The 24,656-nt window shown below is 31.1% G+C and overlaps 2 protein-coding genes across 7 annotated transcripts in view; one reads left to right on the top strand and one right to left on the bottom strand.

The window, feature by feature from the left end:
* Positions 1–24,656, top strand: part of Wdp (Leucine rich repeat protein windpipe) — a 67,032-nt gene that overhangs the window by 8,532 nt on the left and 33,844 nt on the right. The gene's annotated exons all lie outside the window — the stretch shown is intronic.
* On the bottom strand, positions 599–16,713 carry Gp150 (leucine-rich repeat domain-containing glycoprotein 150). 3 transcript variants are annotated; one of them, XM_072886437.1, is made up of 9 exons: positions 16,573–16,713; positions 5,421–5,695; positions 4,845–5,146; positions 3,646–4,226; positions 3,105–3,447; positions 2,656–3,021; positions 2,256–2,429; positions 1,960–2,173; positions 599–1,800 (listed from the first exon to the last, which is right to left on the bottom strand). In XM_072886437.1, exons 2-9 carry the CDS (start codon positions 5,679–5,681, stop codon positions 1,396–1,398), a joined length of 2,646 nt encoding a protein of 881 aa, XP_072742538.1. In that variant the 5' UTR covers positions 5,682–5,695; positions 16,573–16,713; the 3' UTR covers positions 599–1,395. The 3 variants fall into 3 exon arrangements, with proteins under 3 accessions (XP_072742538.1, XP_072742536.1, XP_072742537.1); XM_072886435.1 differs by lacking the exon at positions 16,573–16,713 and adding an exon at positions 16,386–16,566; XM_072886436.1 differs by lacking the exon at positions 16,573–16,713 and adding an exon at positions 6,690–6,814.

Here is a 24,656-nt window from a genome sequence, read left to right as displayed (position 1 = left end):
GCGTCAATGATTCTAATCTGATTTTCATCAGCTATTCTTGTTTTGCATAATTTTATCGCGTCAGTCCTTGTTATGACAGAAGTTATTTAATCAAGCTCGTTCAGTTCACGTCATTTATCTCTATAGGTATATTAACTGTTGTACAAGTTTTGTTTTCGTATCGAGAACAACGAAGTATTTTTCATTTCTTGCACGTCCTTGATTTCTAATATCTTTATTTATTTTTTTTCATGTTTGCTTTTGCAACATATTAGATTGAGACGGAAAATAAACTCAATTTTAATTTTTTTTTAAATTTTATTAAAACGATTTTTTTATTATTATAAATGTTATTTACAGCATATATATATATATGTATGTATATATATATAATAGTGTATAATAGTATTTGCGCAGCAACACATTTTGCAAATATAGTTAAATTTACGGATCTCAGAATATTATCCATAAGTAATTAAAAATTATATTTATTTATGTTGTGCTATTAATATATTACTTTTTATTTGGACTTTTAAAAAAAGCTCTTTTACTTTTTCGTATAAAATTTTGCATCTGTTATACGTAGTTCTGTTATTCATCAAATATCAATTAATACCAATTGACGTTTTTATCCAAATTTTTAATTAATAAATTTTACATTAATTTTCCATCTTTATTTAATTTTCAATATTAATATTATTAAATTATACTTTTATAATTTCTATATTAGATTATATAGCTTCCTAGAAACAAACAGTATAGTTAAAAGAAACTTAAATTAGACGTCGAAATTGACCCGGCCGCTGCTTAACCGATAAGTAAAGTAGTAAACTTTAAATAAAAACTTATAAATAATAAGTACTTTACTATTATTTCCATATACATGTAAAGGAATTTATGTTCTTAACTGATTGTAAGATATAGCATTGCAGTGTTTATATCTAAATTATTATTTCTATCAGGCATCGTTTTTTGCGTTAATAACAATAATAAACGCATTTATATATTAATCGTCTTCTTTGTGTACTTTTAAAACGTGGTAAAGCTTAAAAAACGAGATGCATTTCGATACATCGTATACAAAGTCTAATTAAATGCTGACAATTATATTTGTTCGAGTGTTTTGATATTTTTTCAATAAAAAACTTGCTGATAAGATTACGTATTGTCAGCTATGGTTAAATAGAAAAGAATCTGCCTAATTGTATTCTTATTGGATATTGTAATTAACACATATTTTCGAGAGAAAGACTCATTTTCCCCTCTTCTCTTATCAGTTCCATTCATCCAATAACAGTCTGTGTAAATAATTCCTCTTGATTTGCGAAAGCGAAGTGGTCTTCGGCGGTTGAGATCAATCACGTCAGTTGGTCGCTCCGTAATTGATCACTTAATTAATCAGGAAACAAGTTTTCTTTATACACTCTCTGGCACGATTTTGTCGTAATGGAAGGTGCTGCTCGAGTAGAAGCTACCTCGTTTTGGCATGTGAGGTGTGGCTATCTCTTCCTGCAGGGGTTTGTAGACCAACCCGCAATTCTTATTGTCGACCAGACCTTGACGAAGGATCATAGGTGGCCTGAGGACGGGACCTCGTCCTCGTTTGTTCGCCAAGCAGCAGGCGATGCGCGCTACCAACAGGAACACGACTAAAACGGATAGGACAGTACCGGAAACTAGCCAGATTTTAAAGCCAGGCCTCAAGTTGTACCAAGAGTGATATTCCGTAGTGATCGTGAAGTCCTCGTCGTATTCCTGATCTTCCAAGAGTCGCGGATCATTGGCATCGATACCGTGATCGATGTTTAGCTTGAGGAGCTCCTGTAACAAGCGCGTTTGATATTATTGTGTCATTGTTTTGTGATAATATTCTCAAGGTTGAAATATTGTATCTTGAGAAAAATTGAAGATAATTAAAGCATACTTCTAAAGGACACTTTTAACGGGTATATTATCGAAAAATATTACTCGCTATCTTACCTCTTCTTTATCGAGCTCGCTTTTTAGTGCAGAATCGAACTCCTCTTGGAGTTCGGAATCATCCTTTGGATGTGGTTTGCTGGAAAACCCTCTAGGTGGTGGGCCAGCATCGAGTCCATCGCAAACTATCTTCGCCAAGTCCACCCATTGACTGATGCCATTCGAATCGGCGTCATCGTCAACATTTTCAAAATCATTGAAATGTGTGATTGGTCTAGAAAAAGCATTATGAGAAGTATTTGAGAGAATTCTTGTGTGATATATAAACTAGGTACTGAATTTTACTATTTACTCACTCAAGATTCTCTCTCGGCGAAACACCGTGATCGGTGAGCCATTGCACAGCTTGATTAAATTCTTCATCACAATCTAGAGGATTGTGCGACAAATCTAGACCCGACAGTCTTGGCGTAGCTTTAAGTTCCTCGATAGTAATTCGCCGTAAAAGATTACTACGAACCGACAGGAATCTGAAGAGAAAAGAAAGCATTAAGTACACTGATCGATGATTATTTTAATATTTTGTTTCTACATACGAACAATTTTACTATAGCAAAACTTTTCTATTTCTATTGACAAGAAATTTTCAATAATCCTCAAATTAAAAATATTTATAAAAGATTATATGCGCATACAAGTTGTGATAGAAAAGTTACATAGATTATATGAAAGAAAGAATTTTTTTTCAAATCTCACCGAAGACTTTTCAATGGCACTCTAGCTTCGCTCCAAACACGTTCGAGGTTGCAACGACTAACATCCAATTTTACGAGTCCTGGTGTATTTAAAAATGGTGTCACTTGCAATGTCGTCAATGGATTATGTGCGAGATTTAGCTTGTTCAAAGTCAAAGCACCGTGGAACATTCCGGGTTGCAGAGTAGAGATGATATTATCAGAGAGATCCAATTCTCGCAGAGACGAGAGACGTTCCAGCAGTCCAACGGGAAAACTGTTTAGCTGATTCCTCGCGAGATTCAGCCGAGTTATCGCTGGCATTTCGTCAAATGTGCCTGGTTTGAGATTGTCTAGGCCACAATTCGCACATTCGAAACGATAAACGCTGTTAAATAATAATAATAATTATACAATGATTTGCTCGCTTCTTATATTTTGAAATATAATGATAGGTAAAAGGTATTTTACCTAAAGGTATCGTATACCAAACCATAAGTTTTGAAAACTGGTAGAGTTTGTAAAGTGGGATTATCATTCATCAGTAGAACTTGTAATCTCGGATTAGATTTGAAATGATGTTCTGTTAACGAGGAGAGCTTGTTATCACTGATATCAAGATGCCGCAACTGATCGAGATCGTTGAAAGCATGTTGGTGAATTCTCTTCATATTGTTCGATTTGATGTGTAGGGTCTCTAATAATGGTATGCCATTTAGATCCTCTTTGCCAATTACTCTGATCTTATTCCTCGAAGCATCAAGTATCGTCAGTCTCGAGGCACTTATGGTGGCCAACGTCGATAGATTATTTCCTGAAAATAATTCCTTTATTCTTAAACATTGTTTATCAACAATAAAATAACTGTCCGATCTTTATTTATTCACCGGTGTCAACAATAAGCCGATAAAATAAAAATCTACTCAATTATTTAAATTCAATAACCAATCGCACATTTCGTCTTATTTTTTAATTTAAATTACATCACATTTAAATTCAGGGCATTTCTTACCAGCGACACGAAGAGCTTGCATTTCTTTATCAATGAACAGATCCAGCGGCAGTTCATTTAAGAGATTATCCGAGAGGTCCACTTCTATGAGCGAATCCAGCGAGTCGAAGATCGCGCTATCGATCTCTCTCAATCTATTACCGCGCAAATTGATATAACTGAGGCTGTTCATCTTGGAGAAGACGGTGCGTTTCAATCGCAGTATTCCGTTGTTCGAAAAATCGAAATCAGTGATCGACGATGCATGCAACAGGTAGTGCTTCATGTGAGTGTCGTGCATGTGTCTTAATGTGTTACCGGAGATTGTGAGTAAACTGAGCTGCGTGTTGTTCTGGAAGGTATTTGGATGGATATCGTGAAGACCATTGCGTGTCAAATTCACCGCAAACAGATATGTGATGCCGTTGAATGCAGTACGATCTAGCTCGACTATCTTCGTGTCGACGATAGCGATGGACTCTAATTGCTGGAGACCGCGAGCTCGTAAGGCATTCGGTCCCAATTGAATCGGGGGAGCATTTTCGATTCGCAGATGCGCAATACCCGGTCCGAAAGCTTGTTCATCCACTAATTTCGTGCACCTAAGGATAAGAAAGAAAAAAAATTAATATAATTATTGAAAAAAATTACATATTGATACCGTTTGGCTACCTATGATTGCTAATAAATGCGTTAGTAATTATATGATGGAATTAATTAATTGGGGTTTAATCATTTTAATAAATTTTTTGCGAAAATTTGAAAAATGATTGCGGTTCTATTATTTGTATAATTGAAACTAAATATGATAATGTATTTATTCAAAGACAACTTATTCTTAGAAAATTTTAAGGGGACCGCTATAACATGATAGAATAATTATAATTGCTGTTGCCTTCAAATATACAAATTATAACGTCATAATTTTTCAATTATCTTATATTCGTGTATTCATGCATATATCTTCGGATAAACTGTGTAACAATGATATTCGAAGTGTCAACAAAGATACATAAAACACATAAAGCATGCGAATGAAGTATTCATTCAATTACACGAGCAATTTTTCGCGTTGATGTAAAAAAATATGTCATAATTTTTCTGTCCCACTCTCTCTGAGCAGGAAATGGTCTATCAGTGAGCTCTTTATCTGCCGTCACACCAAGGGAGGTTGTTATTCCGTTATGTAATGATCCGATTAGAGAAGCTGCGAAACATACGTTGCAGTCATTGCGGCGGCGTATTGCCCTGCGCATTTACAGTAATCAGGACACTGCGTCATGACTTCTTCATCGTCGTTGAGATCCGTGTCCTCGTCTTCCTCATAATAGTCCTCCTCGTCGTCGGTTTCATTTTCTTCCTCGTCATAAGGCGTATCGTCGAATTTCTTGAATTCTTTACTTTCTGCCACAGGATTTACTTTCTTTGACGTTGACTTGTTCGGTTTATCAGTCTTTTTGATTCTATCTACCAAATCTCTTTGTGCTTCAGCCTTAAAAGTCTCTGCTACCTCTTCCTGAATCTGCAAAATTGGTTTTAACATCGTAATTAAAAGCACAGGGGGAAGATCAGATTAAGACTAACCATATTCCAAAATATCTGACTTTCGAGGCATTCTCAATACATTGTTAATTAATATATTTACGATTTTAATGATTCACGTAATAAAAATAAAATATTTGTTGAAATTTGATTTTTCTTTTAATACGAGAAAAGACCACTATAATTCGTTAGATGATTAAAAATATGAATATACCAAATATTATACAACGTTTTTCATGTAATTAAATACTGACCTTGGCATCGGAAACGTCTTTATCTAAAGTGCGAATCTCCTGCATCAATATGTCCTTCATATTCGAGAAGGGTTTGGCATAATCCAAAAATTTGCTCGGTGTCGTCGACTTTACAGATTCGGTAGTATCACTTGTCGTATTCACTTCATTACGAATAAACTCCGTAGTAGATGAAGGCATAATAGTAGTTGAAGGCACACCATCCGTGACAGTAGTGGCCGCCAAGAAGATGGTCAGCAGCCAGGCTGCCGAGATTTCCATGTTGCGGCTTATTTCTGAAAATGATTCACAACTTACTTGGATCATAAGGATATTTTATTAGATCTTTTTAAGCACGAATTTTTTTACATTCTACGAATGTATATGAAAATATTAATGTAATGACTTTTATTTTTGTATTAGAATATTATTCACATAATTGAATAATTTTAGTTACATATTAGTGGCCATACAATAAATGTTTCTTATTATGTTGTAGTAATGGTTGTTAATAAACAATACATAAAATGGGAGAATAAAAAAAATAAATTTAATATATTTTTTATTTTAATATAAATAGTTATAATAATTCTCAGAGCGAATTTAATATTTATTCAAAATTTTTGTAAACTTAAAAATGTTTTACAAGAATTTTTAGTTTACCCTTTGTGTTTTCACTAAATAATTAAATATTTTTCTTAGTATGCAGTCCCTAAAATTTATAGTCCATAAGAAATGCACCATTTCGTGTAACATGAATCTTTCTCTTATTCTTTCTCAAGTAACATCAAGTAACATCTGGTGGCCAGTTTGTTTGTCGAGGCAACGATGCTTTGTTAGACTTTCCGAAACGTTACGTAAATGATAAATGGATAAGATCGAGAAAGGGCCAATATATAAAAATTTAAAAGATATATTAGAAAAATTAATATACTTTTATATTCCTATATAATATAACCAATCTATCAAAACTTCAAGAGGTCGACTGTTACGTCGGAATATTATACTGACGTAATCAAGTACAAGAGAGCGAAAGTTTATACGATTCATAAATAAGACAAAATTTATTTCATTTGTTATTAAAATTTTTTACGCTAAACTACGTACGCTTCTCTCGAGATTTTTCAAAAAAAAAAATTTAATCATCTTCTACGTTACTTAATAAATTCGTAAATGCAAAATATTTATTCTTCCTGTTGCAACGCAGTCCCGTGATTTCACGGAATTATCGAACTGTCGAACATTCGGTTAAACAATGATAATTAAAGTTCTATCATATTCGCGAGATACCTTTATTCCGACTCAAGGGAGGTTGTGTCGCAAGCTTGAGAAACAATACAAACTGCGCTCCGTTCGCGGTATCAGAGATTTTAGCGGACGCGGTTGCACCCGGTGCACCGCTGTTACTGCACAAGCACAACGTTCATGCCCCACCTACGGACGCTGACGTTAGATAACCGTGACGGTTTGCAGACCGGCGCGACTTCTGGCACGTACATGAATAGATCGGATTCGGTACAAACTTTTCGACAAAGATGAAAACGTGCGACGAATTCTCGTTTGACGACTGCAGAATCAGAAAGCACTCGAAGGGTAGAAAATTAAAAGTATCCCGCGTCAGTAATAGCAATTATTATTAAACATATTAATGATACATTGAATAAATATTGTTATGGCACAACATTATCTTAATACGTCAGATGTGAGAAAATATTTTACTTGGAAAATGAATGTCTAATACGTGACTGGACAATGTACAAAATCACATTGTTCCCGATATACAATATTACGTGTCTTATTATTTTATATTTTTATAATTCGATATTAATAATCGTTAGATTTCATTAAACTCCATTTATAGTCGCATTTAGGTCAAGAACGTTATTTCTTTCCAGAAAAAAAGATTCGATTATTATTATAATTATTATTATTGAAATTACTATATAATGTTGTTATAAATCAAATATATATTATTATCATATAACTCTTATATAAATTATTAAACAATCTTAGCAAAGAACAATTCAATTTTATAAATAATAAATAAGAAGAAGAGAGGAGAGATTCACGAATATCGAATATTTTCAGCTTTTAAATTTTATTTATTTCAGAATTATTATACATATAGTGATCAATTTGTACGAATGTATACACCAAGTATATTTAATCGATGTATATTTTTACGTATCACGTACTTTTTATCAAGAATTAAGTCCGCTTGGATATGAAGATCGATTTCCTGATTGGCAGTTTTTATCAGTCACGATTCTCAATGTTACCCACTCCTGTGCGTTACTTTATGTAGCTAAAAAATCTGTTTAACGTCATAAGTACATAAGTATCATAAGTAACAAAAATTCGCAAAATGACTAAAAATGTTTAAATAGGCACAGATTAGAATTGCATAGGATGAATAATTTTTGCAACTTTTTGTAACATTGCACAGCCTTTATATAGCTAATTGATTTTTAAAGAACAATTTATATTCTTTATTTAATACAAGATTTCTACGTAGCTGCGTTATTAAAATCAGTTATTATAATTAGCAACCTTGACTTATTTATACAGACATGCGTCCAATATATTTAGTAATGTAAATATTATATTAATATAAAACAAATAACATTCTAAAGTGCGTACGTATTTAAAAATTTACGTTGTTATCGCTGGTTTAGGTATCGAGCAGGTTTATCGTATCTTGCTTTTTGTGTTTTTCCAGTTTAAGAGTGTAGATTAAATGTGCATTAATTTCTGGTGGAATTTACGCGAGTTGCTGTATCGTTCTTATGTTCTCATCTGCGTAAACAATTTCTTGGCGCGGACAAATTATTCAAATGCAAGTGTGCGAAGAATAGTTATCACCGATACTAAACGTCATAGTGATATGTAAATGAGAAAAATCATGGAATTATTGTATTTCCGTGCGTCAGAGTAATTCTGAATAGTGTTCAATTAGAATTGTAATTAAAAGTGAAAATGCAACGCGATAAGGTAGACAATTGTTTGACGATATCATCTCGGCGCGTATTGGGATGAAAATCGCAACTTAGTTATTTTATTTCTCGGGGAATTTTTAATAAACGTGCTGCGCAATAATCACTCGATCACGAGATGTTTCTGGTCTCTTGAGGACAATAGAGTTATCTTACACTGATGTTTTTCGTGTTTATCTGGCTCGGCAACATGAACGATCACCGAGGTACAAGAATACATTGATATTTATTCACATTATTCGGTGTTTTTTTTTTTTTTTATTGTATTGTAATCGAACAAAAGATAGAATTTAAAATTTGTTTTTGACCCCTGGATGCTACTTAAAAATCTTGATCATTCGATGGAGTCATTTTCATGAATTAAGAGATTCATCGTCGCGCTTGACAACAGTTTATTTCTTTTCGACTACTTGACAATATATTCCTTTGAGATCAATTGAAAAAAATATTTAGAAAACGTTTGTTCCACAAAAATTCAGTTTTCTTCCTTTTAGCGTCATATGGGGCCTTTCTTTGTAGAAAGATATTCTTTGAAGAAATTGCTAAAAAAAATTTATCCGTCATTGTTAAATGGAATACGAAACTCCAGAAGATCGAATACGTAAAGTGAACAAACATACGTGTGAATGTGAGTTTAAGAGACGGAAGCCTAACAAAAAGTATAGGGTCCGCGAGTTCCATCTGGAGCCTTTGTTCGATCTTTGAAAGATAACTTGGCTCCTTGGTGGAGTTTGAGCCAGGTAGTGTTACTTGCTTCGAGGCGAAGCAAGCGCAGGTGGTCGGGTCCCTCCCTTTAAATCCTAAATTGCCTTCGGGTCCAGAAGCGGGCACGAAGCGGAAGATCAACTTGATTCGAAAAAGGCCTCCAATAAATCTCGATATAAGCTGGCATTTTTTCGAACAAGACAGCAGATTATGTAGATAACAAAAATGCACAGCGTAGAAATAATGTGCCAATAGAGAGTTAAAACAGCAAATTATGAGAAAATATTCTTGGAACATTTTAAGAGACGGAAGTTAAACATAAACTTGGAATTTAGAAAAACCTTTTAGTTAAGCAAGCAAAAAACTAATTATTTTTACTAAGCTTAAAATATTATAGATAAAATTTCTGTGTTTGTCAAACACAGGAGTTTTATCTATAATATTTTTAGCTTAGTAAAAATAATATATATATATATATATATTTATATATATTTTAATCCTTTTATTTAAATATATTAAACATTAATTAAATAATTAGGTTTTTAAAAATTCTCTCTTTTTTATTTATAATTTTATTTCTATATAATAAAATATTCAAATCAATTATCAAATCAATTTATCGTTTTTTCTATTGCATTGATCAATATTTTCTTTTTCATGACAATAATTTATAATTACACGACGCGGTTAATTTTAAGATTGCAGTGTGATTGTCATAAATCGTACGGTCCAATCCTATACGTGGGAAACTATTGATGTTAAAATACGATTGCTTTTGCAGTTTCATATTTTTTGCCATTGCCTACTTATCACATTCCATTGAACGTATGCAAACGTGTATTGCACGCTCTTGTATGTTTATGTACGACGTGAATACGCTTCGAGAAGGCGTACTTTGCTTTCTAAACAGGAATTGTACATACAGAGTCTATCATTTGATGCTTCATCGTAAACGATTGTAATTCACTCAGAGGGTTAGCAAACACTCTTGTATGCTCTTGTATTTTGTGCGTGTTTTTTATATGTTTATTAAACAACATAGTTCCTCGTGTGATTTGCGAGTTAGCATTTGCGAATTAATAAAGATATACAAGTATTAGAAGTGGAAAAATATTTTTTATTATAGTAGCATTTTACAAAGAATCTGCTGATCCTGCATTAGAAATGGCAGATTGATGTGTGAAATGTCAGCGTCTCTATGTAGCACAAACATGTACAATCCAGACAGTTTGCGGAATGCCAGTGAATATACGTAACTATTAATTATTATTCACGCCCATATGTATACACACACACACACACACACACAACTTTAATCGTCAAATATATGAGTTATAAATATATATCTTTTGCTTATAAAACGCAAATGTTGAGTGTAAGAATATATTTATATTTTTTTTTCTTACTCAAACCGGATTTTATTTTTTTTTCCTTAATCGGGATGTTCTTGTTTCTCACGTAAATGTTTCTTGCATCATAATTGAGACGCAATTATGCGACCATTGTAATTATACTAGTAATCTAATGCGAATGGTACAATAATGAATCGCGTGTTTGGTCTCTTCAGTTCAATGGCTGTATGCAAAGCGGATATTAAGAACACAATAGATCCGGTAATACGTATAGTCATATATATATATATATATATAAATATTTCTTTTAAACGTTATATTGTGGTAAATATATTATTGCGCAGTTATGCTGGTGTAAATTAGTTTACATCGTCGTTGATTATTATATAATTATAATATATAATATTTCAATTATTACAAATCTCTAGGTAATGAAATCGAAATATTAAAAGTAAGTAATTAATAGTAAAATTTGTGATACATTTTCATTTCTATAAAAATAAGGATAAAATACGAAAATTAAAAAGAAAATAAAAAAATTTCTTAACAGAAATTATAAAATAACGAAATAAATATAATTTTGGATTTACCTGGATTGCTCTTAAACAGCTTATATCTTTAATTGTTATTATCAATTCATCAGTTGTTATTGTCAATGTTGCAATCAATTTTAAATCAAGAGAAAGTTCCACGTGTAAATTAACTTTTTAATTAAATAATTTTTATCCTCTCGTATATATAGCTATGTCATTTAACTCTTAAGAACAACTCTGCAATTTTCTTTTATCGCGAAAGATATTATAGTGTTTTATCTTCTCGTGATATCGGTATATTTATCTCTCGTACTCTGTACTCGAAAAGCATATTTGTTTTGTCTCCGGCTGCGTTATTGTCTGTTGTAATTTAGTACATGGTTAATAAACGGTAGGTGTGAATATGTGTATGCGTTTAAATAGCGAACAGTTGTTTGCGTGTATGTCAGATTTTTGAAAATTCTGTTTTTGAATTTCCTTGAACTTTTTCCCTCTCTTTTTTGTTTTCTTTCTTTTTCTCTCCCTCTTTCTTTCTCTTGCTCCCTCTTCTTCGAAATGTTTAATACATTATTTTGATTGACAAAAGAGTAAATAGAAAAACAGTAATCGACGTATTTTGATCCAAATTAATACATATACAAAAGTAAATCCAGGAATATGTATGAGCACACATTCCTTTATTTCTAGGCATTTTCGAACTGTAGTTTCTAATTTCACAAGAATTTCCTTCAAAAATCTTTCAATTGGTTTATTATATTTACCGCGAGGGCTTTAATTCCTAGAAACAAGTTATCAATTAATAATAATATCTCATCAGTATGTAGACTATTTGTACTTTTCACGCCAAGACTAGTTTTAATGTCAGTAACCGTCAGTCTACTGGAGGTCGTTGACCCTTTAGGTCTACGTGATTCGGCAGAATAGAAAGAGAAATGGAAGTAGCAAGTGTGGATGATACGGCCACACGTATCGATATTTCGTATTCGATACAGACGGAAGATATGAGGCTGTCCGGTTGTCTGCTTATGAATGATGCGAAGGACAAAAGACATATACGTACTTTGATCGAATGTAAATGCGACTCATCGAAATGATATCTTCATATGCATAGAGCGCAGATATTACTAAAATCGCGCAATTTTATAGAATATTTTTCATCATTCATTTATTTGTATATTTTAATTTATTTAGTTAATTTAATTTATTCGTTGGTGAAAAAACTTAGACATATCAATCTATTTCATCTACGTTTCAAATACACAACGGCGTATAAAAACGGTTATAAAGAATAACTGCACGAATATGCATATTAGCATGTAACATTACTTGATGTTCGTTACTTGATCTTGAGTAATTTTCTCATAATCATAAATCTTGTTAAATGTTGTTAACTCTTTTGTGTGGACATTTGCAATGTGAGTACATATTAATACAATTCACATGATAATCTAATTATCTGCTTTTATACATGCGTTAAATCTTTTGTATTACTGGATATTTTTCTCAATATACGATGTACTGATACAAGATACAATTTCTAATCTGAAACCTAATCTTTTGCAATTATGTACGTTTCTAATTAGTACAACATTGCGATAATAAGAATTTATCGTTTTTAGATTTCCTCATCTTTCGATATTATTTCAAACTCAAATCAATTTTAATAAGAAAACAATGTATAATTTTTGAGAAATTTAGATTATACTTTCTCATGATGAAATAATCAATATGATTTTTTTTTACTTTAATGCGATTATGACAAAGTTGGCATTATCTTTATCTTTCTTATGAGTCATTAAAAAAGATAGAGAAACTACTTTATGTTTTCAAAATGTCGACATTGTACCATCATTGTGCGGCCTCGTCACAACCGCATGGCATTGAGAAAATCGTTCCGATGGTTCATATGTTGTGGATTGAAAACACATTTACGTGGCCTTTTATAGTTGCATCGCACGTGAATTGAGCTGCGATATCTTCCGGGAGTAGCGTTCTTATAATCGCTCTTTGTTAATAATACTGGAATCATCATTGGAGATATTCAAGTCTGAACCTCGTTGAATTACCATTTTTAGTCAAAGAAAAATTGAATTGAAAAAAATGAGATGAATTATTCCTTGAATAATGTATAATAATGAAAAATATTATATTTCTTTAAATATCTGTAAAATATAGAATTTATCACACAATAATTTCAAATTATGTATCATATACAATATTAATTAGACTCCGATAACTTAAGATGATGATTCTTAATGATTTCACTGTATTGCAATATCAGGAATATGAGGAAAACGTATTCGAAGAAAAAATACGTATGTATATTTCATGCGCACTCGTATAATTTTTCTCAGCAGATTGTTTTCTTGATTACTAGATTGAATCTTAAATTTTAATTAATATACTATCACTTGATATATCTTCCTTTTATATTATTTATAAATATAATGAACACATTCACAATCTAATAAAAAAATATGAAACTTTAAACGTACAATATATAATGAGTTTTTAAATGTATTTTTTTTCTCTTAGGTTATTTCACTTTATTCAGTGAAATCCTGAAACTCGGTATATGAGGAACATACGTATTAATCATTTATCTCTTTTATCGCACTGTATTATTCATCGCGTAGATAAAAAACTCAATTGTCGAACTACATTACATACAATATCGTATACATTTTCCTCTTTACTTGACTTATTGTTAGAAAAAAAGACGAAATGGTAAAAAGCATAAATCTAACTCTTCGATATTTATGCGTCTGGATAAATTCGAATAAAAGTATTATAAAAAAGTAAGAAGATTCTATACTTATCGTTAGCAGTGAGATAATACTAAAAGTATTATTGGTAATTTTTAAATGCATTTATAAATATATACATATATATGTAAATACATATATGTATATTTACACACACACACACACACACACACACATTAAATACATTTTTTCACAAATAAATAACAGTATTTCACTTAATTTGGAGATATTTCAGAAAAATAATATTAACAAAAATTTAGTACATTATCAATAATAATTTATATAACTTTAGGAAAATATTTTAAGAAACCTAAAAACCTAAATTGTAAATTTTTATAAAATAAATAGAATATTCCGAGACGTACATCTATTAATTCAAATAACAACATTTAATAAAATGTGCATAATGATTTGACACATTTTGTTGCGGTACAGTAGTAGTTTTATTCTTCCCTTGACCGTCATCAGACATTCGTCTGCTTTCACAACCAGATTCAATGGAGGTGCAGTGGATCGCGCGGTTCTTATATGCAAAAATAGATCATCTAGGTGGACACTGACCTTGCTATTACGTAATGGCGCGATTCACGAAGGCACATAATAATAATAGAGCCAGTCGAAATACGCCGTACACATTGTAGTGAACCGAGCACGAGACATCAGATTTCGCGTGTGAATTAGAATTTCTTTTCTTAAATTAAAGAAAGAAATTTTAAAAATCAACGTGTGAAAAATTGACAATTTTTTTTGAAACATAATAAGAGATTCTATGGACTTGATTAGCCAATATCGCCAATAGCATGCGTGGAATAATATTGTGATAAAAAAAGTGGATAGATAATATACATCATAATGCGTTCAGAGTGATCAAAGAAGCCTTTTTTAGTTATTTTAGTTTATTAGTCGTTACGGCATCTTTACAATTATTATAGTAACAATTGCTATTTTTTAAATTCTCCATATGATTGACTTATCCACTCATTTTCACCGATTTTTACTTATTGTTAGATAAACTTAGATGGGGACATGCTTACACCAGAATTTAAATACTTATCGAGGAAAAAGCGGATTGACTAGTATATTATTTAACTTTCATATTCTGTTTTACATTTAGTTTTATATTTTATATTTAATGTAGTATAAAAAGCTTTTCCCATCTTTTCCTGATTTACGTACATATTTTTTTAAATACATGATAAAATAAATTCTATATGCAGATTATCTGTTAGATAAAATATGCGTATTAATTATATATTAATTATGAGATTAAAATGTGTTAAATAAGATAAATTTTAAAATTCCGATATAAGTTAATACAAGTGTTTTTTAACAAAATTTATACCTGCAACTAAATTAGTTAATTTTTTTATATGAATATTTATGTTCTTGAATTTTGTCTAAGATAATTCAGAAAAGGCATTTCAATGGTTTCAAGATACTACGCTTTGTTGACGCGAGTAATATCGTACAGTTTGATGGTGCGAAAGATTCACCGATTTTCTCACTCGATGTATCTTCGCGATGTAAACCTTATGGAAAGTTTCGTGAAAGTCAATGAGATAGGCCGGTCTAAATCGAGAGTCTTCGATCAAATTCATGAATTATTAGATTTGCGCGTACATGACGTCTAAAAATATACGATGAGATCACTGTGTACACGCGACATTTTAAGTCAACAATCATGCGCTACGTGCGAGCAAAATGTGAATTTTCATCGACGGTGCCGCCGATGCGCAAATACACCGAGTAACAAGCGCCAAGAGAATTTCGCGATCGTTCGCAACAGTCGACATCGATGCGATATCTTCGCGACTGGAATTTGCATTCGATAGCAGGCATTCCAGGTCACATTGACGTATGACTGAAGGTTGGAATCAGAAATAAGAATGATTCGAAGAAAAGATAATGCATCAGAATGTCATAATTATTGTAAGCAGAAGACAACGACAATCAGTAACAATTTACGTACACAATTCGTGACATATCAAGGCAATCCCTAGAAAGTTTACAAATTAATTAATAACTTTCGAATTCGAATTAAATAATATTTTTGTGATTTTAGTGATATAGAAATTTTCAATTTCTACACATTTATATACACTTTGATATTTGTGGAATTCCTAACATTTGTATGAAGTTGTTTTAGCATCATCTTTATTTTTTGTAAATGAGAAATATGCTGACAAGAAAACGTAAACCTCGAAAGTCTTCAGAAGTCACGCGTATTTTATTTTCTTCACGCAAATTGACGATACTTCAAAAAAATATCGACAAATGTTAAAATCAATTCGCGTGTTACTCCGAAATGTTGGTAATTGTGGATATATATAAAACGAAAATGTGTCTTGCGTAATATCGATGAGGAAAGAAGATCGTTTGAAAAAAATTCACAAGCAAAAGAGACCGGGAAGTGTAAAAAGATATCGCGATGATCGTGCAGTGCAAATAAGTCACAGTGATAAGATAATGTTCCTGGGATAGATTGATCAACGTCATATCCTAACTTGACGCACTGAAGAATCCTCGAAGAGATCGAAGGAGCCATTTTGACGAGGCGATCGATCGCGTTGCCGATCATCGATCTCACCGTCGTAGCTCGGAAGGGACCTTTGAGCCTTGCGATGCGATGAGCACTCACCTGGTCTGTGGGTGTTGTTGACGATTCCGGAGGGGTCGAGGGATCCGCTCGTACTACTTTACGGAGGAATATGTGCAAGTAGGAAGGACCGGTTCACGTTTCGTTTATCGTTCTCACGTTTATTGCGCACAACGGAATTTCTGAACTAAAGCGCCTGTCGGAGCCAAGCGAACTATTCAAGGCGTACCTTCGTTCGAAGAGACGGAACGATCGCAGAGTGTGGGGCCCCAGGGTCGGACACGCCGATTGGTTGGGCTGATCCCCTGGACTTGTTGGTCTTAGGCAAAAATTATGCTGACAGGTGAGCACCAGTGCGCCACCTGGAAAGAGCTCAGGCTTTCGGGAGAATGAACTGAAAGAAAGAGAGGGGAAAAAGAAAGAGAGAGAGAGGGTGAGAGAGAGAGAGAGAGAGAGAGAGAGAGAGAGAGAGAGTTGTTGTTGGAGAACGGCTTTATGGTTGCCGATCTACTGCGTGGGTGTCGATGCGACAGCAAGAAGTTGCGATCCGGTTAAAAGGAAGTACGTAGATGACAGGAACGAATATAGATTGAACAGGTTTCGCGGGAAATCTATTTTCGATTTTACGGCACTGAGAAGCTGACGTTTTTGTTGATTGATTGTGGAGGCAACGATAATGAATTAAGTAGATAGACACGTTATAGACACATGTTTCAAAAAATTTATTTTTAAATTATCCATTTGTCTTAAGAACTATCAAAGAAGAAAGATATTGACAAGATAATTGGTCAACAACAAAGATTAGACTATAATAATCGTATATCAATAATTCTTGAAGATAAAGAAAACTTAAGGATAAAGGGAGCAAATTGATAGATTTATTCTAGTTTGAAAAATAAATCTTTTAAGGACAGTTAGAGATGATAGTCAGATGATAGTCAAAGATAGAGTAATGTATCTTCTATATATATCTATATACAAACGTAATTTAAAGGCGAAAAGTGTGAGACATAAATTCTGAAAATATTATAAAGATAAGATAATAATAATAATACAGAAATTATAGGTGCAATGTATATTTCATACATTTTACGATATACAATAATAAAATATGACAATGTCTCTGAAATTCTTGAAAAATAATGTTAATTCCCAAAATATTGGAATATTAAAAAAACTTTAGCTTTAGCGCATTTTTTCTTTATTTACATCAAATCAATTAAATATTTTATAGTCATACGCAACAAGCTATATTAAATATTAATCTTTAATTGCATTAAATATTATATTTATCTTTTTATCTACATAAAAATATATGTGGTTTATAATTAGGAATTTATATATATACTATCTGAAGTACGTTTTAATAAATAAAATGTTATTTATTCGAATATTATTACGCCAACGAAAAATCATTTGTTAATTTTAACAGATCTGCTATTTGTTATCAATTAACATAATATATTAAACATAATATAATAAAAGTTTTATAAATATTTAAGAATATTTAAGGAGTTAATATAGAAAATATACAAATATTTTGAGAGAAATAAGAATAATATTTAAGTTTATATTTATTTATTATTATATGTGCAATTGGAATAAAACACACTTTAAATAAGTTAATATTGTTTTTTATGACAAAATTGTTTAACTGTTTTTTTTTAAATTAAATGTTATGGACGCAGTTGGTATTTGTATGTACGTGCACGATACCGTAACGTAAGCTTAAAATAGGTCAGATAAGATAATAATTTCGCAGCTATCACACAAACAAAAGTGCTATGGCGCGTTTAACAACATAGTTTTGTATTTAACATAGTATTGAGAGTAGAAAAATCTATCATTATTCTATACAATAAAACATAAAAAAACTATCTTTTTTCGCATATTTTAATATATGTAAAATAAATAAATAAAAGTTATAAAAATTGAAATGTGATAAGATAGAGTCAAAATTGAAGACCAAATTTTTATATAATTTTTATGAAGTTTTTACTGACATAATTTTCACTTTATTAAATTAATCTTTTTGATGTATGATGTTACAAAATTTCCATTTTATTAGTACTAATTTAAATGAAAATTATATAAGAACAAGTATAAAGTAGGGCTAATAAGTACTTATTATGTGTGAAATACAAGTTAATAATTATAATTAGATTAATTATTTGCTTGCAGTGCATATTCTAAATAACTATTAATTATTGTTAATTTTTTGAGAAATTTATAAATAGTTTGCTTAAAGTTATAATTACTATTTGTGAAACTGCTTCGACATGCCATCTAGTTTTTAATCCTGTAATATGTATCATGTGCTTTTGATTACTTTAAAATCTATAAATTTTCAAAGTATCTTTTCTTTTTTAAAATTAAAATAGTTTTTATAACTTCAGAATATCGAGACTTTATTCTTCTCAGGCCATACAATAATTTTTTTGAAAAAAGATAGCTTTCTAACAAAAAATATAGATACAGATATATTACAGTTATCGGTAAAAATTTAAAATATAAAATTTAATAAATAATATGTTATACACACATATATATATATATATATATATATATATATATATATATATATATATATATAAGAAATGTCATCTTTTTTTAAAAAACTTTTGAAAATATAATTTTATTTTACATTGCATAGGCAATTTACCTACAATTACCTACAATTTAAAGATTCAAAGAATGGTAAGCTTATTGCACAATGTCTTCGTGAATGCTTTTGTAGATGCCGTCATTTGTTGACAGACGATCACGTGAATCTCTTCTTTACAATCATTAAGATACGCTAAAACAAAGCGTACATAAAATATGAAATCATCAACGATACTTGTTGATAGAAAAATATGCAAAGTGCACATAATAGCCTTGAGCCTTATGCATCGATAGGATGGAGATCTGTAGTTACTGTAGAATACAAAGTAAATGCTGTCCTCTGCAGAACATTGTCAGAATTTAAAGCCATTGAGAACATCTATCTCTTGATAAAACAGAGAAATGAAGTAATTTTATCTGGCAATCTTATCTCATATATTCTATATTTGCATTAAAGAATATCTCACACAAAGATGTTTTATTTATTGCTAATAAAGAAGATGAATTTATAGATACACAAGGAGATAAGAGCAACTGAAATATGACAAAATTTTCTTATTTGGCCTTAAAGTGCTTTTTTTGAATCTTCAACTGTAGTTTAGTTCATGTTGTCTTGTATCGCATCACCGACAAAAAAAAAGTTTTATCTGGTTTGAACACGTTATCATATCTTGTTATCTGATAAAAAATTTCTTATTTGCGCATACCACTTAGCCAACAACGATGTCGTTAGGAGTAACCAGAAATGTTCACATATGATTCAAATATTTTCTGAAACTCGTTAGAAGGCAATGCGTTCTAATTATGCAAATTAATACAACCCCATGTGTCTTAAAATATTCAATTACAATATAACATTTTTATTGATTTTATTATATTTTAAAACAGAAAAAAATTATTTAACATTTAATGATCGTAAAATAATAGTTTCAACCAACTATTTATTGTCGCATATATATTTTTTCTATCTAATAAATTTTTCTTGCCGACTTTATACTTTGCTAGTAAAGTTTCAGATTAAAAGAAAGCTGAAATAGTTTTCCACCCTGACAATATTGATTTTAAAAAAGGGATTAATAAAATATGACAAGTACTTTGAGATGTAATACTAAAAGTTGATATAATATTAATCTTTTCTATTTATATATTTAAAACGATTAAAAAATTGATTAAAAGTGTAAGAGAATTTTACAGACTTGGTTGCCTCAATAGAAATCTTTCATTAAAAAGTCTTGTAATTATATTTCTACATTTTCTAAAGTTACATATAACATGCGAAAATATCCCCAAGCATGTAATTCCAGATGCACTATGCGTAAATTTCCTTTTACATAAGGGTCTATATCATTAATTTTTTTTCCCTCCCGTCGGCCATATATAACACAATATGTCTCTTCGTTCTCCTGCTCTATTGTATTGTGACAAGACAAATATTTAATGACCCCTTTTCTTCGTATAAAAAGAAAAACGCCCCGTTTACGTAGAGAAACGAGGAAAACGGAAAGGGTCGTCGCAACAGGAAACGAAGCGCGACAGCGACAGTATCGTGCTATGACGTTGAAATGGCGATCGATGATGACAATTTATTTATATTTCCGAGAAAACCGTTCTCTCCTATTGTCCCTCGCGGCCACAAAATAGTCTCACGGGTCCAAGGCCCCGACCTCAGAGTTCTGAATACTTATCGAAGATCACTTTGACCTTGTTTCGATACGACATTGTACAACTTGTCTCGAAACGATGCGTATTTTATAATTGGTTTTTTTATCGCGTGAATGAAAGTTAATTATTTTTGACACGAGGAATAATATGTCACAACTTTTTTTTATCTTATTTGTATCAATTATCCTAAACATGTTTCGGAAAAAAATTATATCATTTTTTTACGCGATTTTTTTCACACCTATATATAAATGAAAACGATTTAATTATGCGCAACGCATATTGCTCAATGATGCGTCCTTCATTCAAATACGTAAATTTGAACACTCTTCCTTCTTTCTTTTATTATTTTCGACAGAATCAAATCTTTCTTTTTTAATTAATGTAAATTTTGAAATAATAAACAACTTATGTGTATCTTACTTTTTTATCACATGCGAAGCGTGGTCAAAGAATATGCTAGTTGTACAAACAATCTGTAAATGGAATGGCATGTAATGCTGGTTTGTAATGCTATTATAGTATTTGTGCACATATCAGTTACAACTTGTAATCTAATCGCGCTTGTTGAAGTTTTTATGTGTTGTAATTGTTATTTCGTTTCTTCTCTTCCACGAAAAAATTATTATTGCTTATCGATTATTTTAGACTAAAACTATGTTAAATATGCTAAAATTATAAATTATGAATTATTTGTTACTTGTTTAACGTTATTATACATTTCTAAGCTATTAATTTTTTTATGTTTATGTTGCCATATCGTATAATATTTGTATAATATTTATCATTAAGCAATTAAAATGCGATGTATTAAGAGTGTAAAGTATAAATTACCATGTTGTTAAATACAATGAGAAAAATCTTGTTAATCAATATAAAATCAGGATAATAATTAATTGCTTTGAATCCATACTCGTAATTATTATCACCTCGTTCGTGGTTGTAAACATGATAAGAAATTTAATTCAATTCCGAAGGAGATTAATCTGCAGAAAAAGAGATGGGTGGCAAAAATTCCGATACCATTTGATTATATAAGTATAATTATGCAAGTACGTATGCACTATATATTTTATGCTAAGAAAAATTCCCCCATGTTTTTGTCCTTGCGTGTCTGTTGCAATGGATGCACATGTTTTTAATCGTAAATTTTACCGAGCAAACGCCTCACTCGCATCTATATACATCACTCGCATGTAGCAATTTATACGAGTTTTTTAGAGCATACATATGCCGACTGGATTCGATCATAGATTGATATGATAAGGATTTCAGTCGGCGGTAGAAATCGCCGCGTGCTTACGCGTCTGCAATATCTCATGTTGCACACGCCTAAATTGCAAAACCATAGGTGACGGAGAAGAGATAAGAGCAGACACACTGCTCTGACTGCATACATTGCTAACCGCACCGTGTAGATTGTCGATTGTACACGAGGTAAAATAAATCGGAAACCGGTCTCGGTTTATAAACTCTAACAAATAATAATATACGCGTACTACACGCAAGTTTTATTAAAGGATTCATTTACCTCGACAATTCGCAATCGTCCGAGTTGATCGAAATGAGTGAAACAATGTTACACAATTTTAATCTTGGAAACGTTATTATAATTTTTAGAATGATTGAAAAATGATAGTAACTCTACATATGAATAGTTTTACAATTGTTTAAAATAAAATACAGAGAACGAAAGTTTTATCGACTTTAATCTCTTATTAAATACAGATTCAATTCTATTGAAATCTGAGAAAAAAATTATACTTCTTGATATGAGTTTCACGTTAATTTAATTATACAAAATAACTTTTTTTAAACATTTCTATGGAATTATTTTTTTGTGTAGATTTAATTAATCTCTAACGATTAAGCTTACGATTATAGTAATTCATAATTAATTTACGTTTTTCTTGTCAATAAAATTTGCGGTTATTGCGATTGTGGTTTAAACCTTTGCTCGCAATGATGCCAAGATAAAAGTTCAATTTTTTTTGTGCAAGAATAGTGGCATTTGTTATGCATCCAGGTGCTAATAATAAGAAATGTTAAAGTGGGAAGTATGAAGGAAAAACACGCGATGTATAAAATGGATAAGCGTGAATAAGAATTACATCTGTAGTATCGCGTCTTTTCCATCTTTTTCTATCTTCATCTCATGTTAGCATTGAATGACAGATTGACAAATGGACAAATGATAATGCTTAGGCAAGAATAATGTAGTTCCGTATAAACTCTCATTGTATAATGTGTAATATTCAAGATAAATGAACTTTGGTTATTATTTTCTTCTTTTATTATCTTTAAGTTACAGTCTTTGATTTTATTAATTTTAACTTTTTTATTCCTAACATCTTTATTCTTACTGTTTTATTCCTATTCTTATTCTTAACTTCTTTATCACAGTACAGTTAGATAAAAAAGAAAATGCGATATCAGTATACTAAAATAACTTTTAATCGAATGTTCTTCTAATTATAGATATCACAAAAGAAATTTGATAACGCTTGAATGCACGAAATAGTGCATTGCGTAAATGAAAATAAACAATTTATACAAGTATAAAAAATTTTTTAGAACAAGTGAAATATGTAATTATTAACGTTACAAAGACAATAATAATTTTAATATTTTTAAAATGTAAAAATGTATCAAGAAGTTGATTATGGAACCTTTAGTAAGTTTATTGTTAAGCTTATCATTGAAACAATATTTGATTTGATTAATTAATCCTTTCTAAAAATTCCATAAAAAGTTTAATAATTTTAAATATTCATATTATTTCATAGATGTCTCAAGACATATATTCATATGCATATTTATAAAAATAAGATACTTATCGGTTTAACTCATTCTTCTAGATTAAATCCAACTAACAGTTATTAGTATTGGGTTAATATAAGCCGTTAGATATGGATGTACACATTATAAAGTACTCCGTAATGCATCTTACGTTATATTCTTCTCAGATTCTAAGGACCTAATTGTAAGTAAAGATTAAAACTAATTATAAGTACTGTGGAAACTTACTACGGAGAGCGAAAAAAAACATGACGCAAAGTATACTATGGAATACTTTATAGCACCTGTGCATAACGGATCGTATTAACCTAATGACCGTTACTTGTGGTGATATGTATCGAGATTTACATTATTTATCGCTCGCAATTATGTCGTTTACACTGCTCATTGTCACAAGCAAAAAAGCGTTAGGCTGAAAGAAATGCTGGCAAGAGATTCGCGGCGTTTGCGACGTGACAATGTCATTGTCAGCTGACGATTCGTTGCGACCGTCGAAACTCGTCATGTCCGGGAAGTTGGTCCATTAACGCATAACATTCTCGTGCTAACGCCATCCGTATAGAGTGTGGGCGTATCGTAATACCTTCGCGCGGTGCCGGCACTTTGGTTCATTTGAAGTGGCGGTTCGTTTCACGAGAGGTGGGAAGAGTGGCAATTGCACCGGCACACGAGAGCAGATTCGTTAAAAGCCACGGAAACCTGTCTGCCAATTTCGCTCTGTTTTGTTACGCATATATAAATTTGTTTTATTATTATTATTATTACTACGTATAGGTTATCGCATATTTAATTTTATTTCAATTTTATTTTTTATAATCATATTAAATTGTTCAAGAAAAAAAGGCTGTTTTTATCGATATCTTTTGTCAGCAGACTTTATTGTACATAATATAATATTAGTTGTGGTAATATTTATATTCAAATCTGCGTGAAAAGAATGTATGCCTACCGTCTTTACAGTTGAGAGATTGTAGAGATGTCCGTGATATTTGCACACATCGCGGACGAGGTCACTCTGATGTTGTAATTGTGACACATGACAGATATAAAGTTAAACGCAAACTCAGAAAAAAATATGATAATTTTAATAATACTAAAATACAAGGTGTTTTATCAACTTTTATACGCTAATTACATTTTTTTACAAGGTATATAATCGAATGACATTAGTTGATTAATAATGTTAAAACTAGAATTTAGATTCGTTTTTTCTTTTACATGAACTCCGTTAAGATTAATTCTGTTTTT

This window comes from Anoplolepis gracilipes, chromosome 2 (assembly GCF_047496725.1).
Source record: "Anoplolepis gracilipes chromosome 2, ASM4749672v1, whole genome shotgun sequence".
Lineage (NCBI taxonomy): Eukaryota > Metazoa > Arthropoda > Insecta > Hymenoptera > Formicidae > Anoplolepis > Anoplolepis gracilipes.
The sequence above is the reverse complement of the archived record's forward strand: the minus strand, read 5'-3'. Positions and strand labels throughout refer to the sequence as shown.

What these genes read in the sequence shown, in the direction of transcription:
- Gp150 (XM_072886437.1), bottom strand. Translation starts at nt 5,681, where the DNA reads ATGGAAATCTCGGCAGCCTGGCTGCTGACCATCTTCTTGGCGGCCACT. An exon ending in GTGCCATTGAAAAGTCTTCG is followed by an intron (nt 2,430 to 2,655) that starts GTGAGATTTGAA and finishes TTTTCTCTTCAG; the next exon opens with ATTCCTGTCGGTTCGTAGTA. An exon ending in GCGAGCTCGATAAAGAAGAG is followed by an intron (nt 1,801 to 1,959) that starts GTAAGATAGCGA and finishes CGCTTGTTACAG; the next exon opens with GAGCTCCTCAAGCTAAACAT.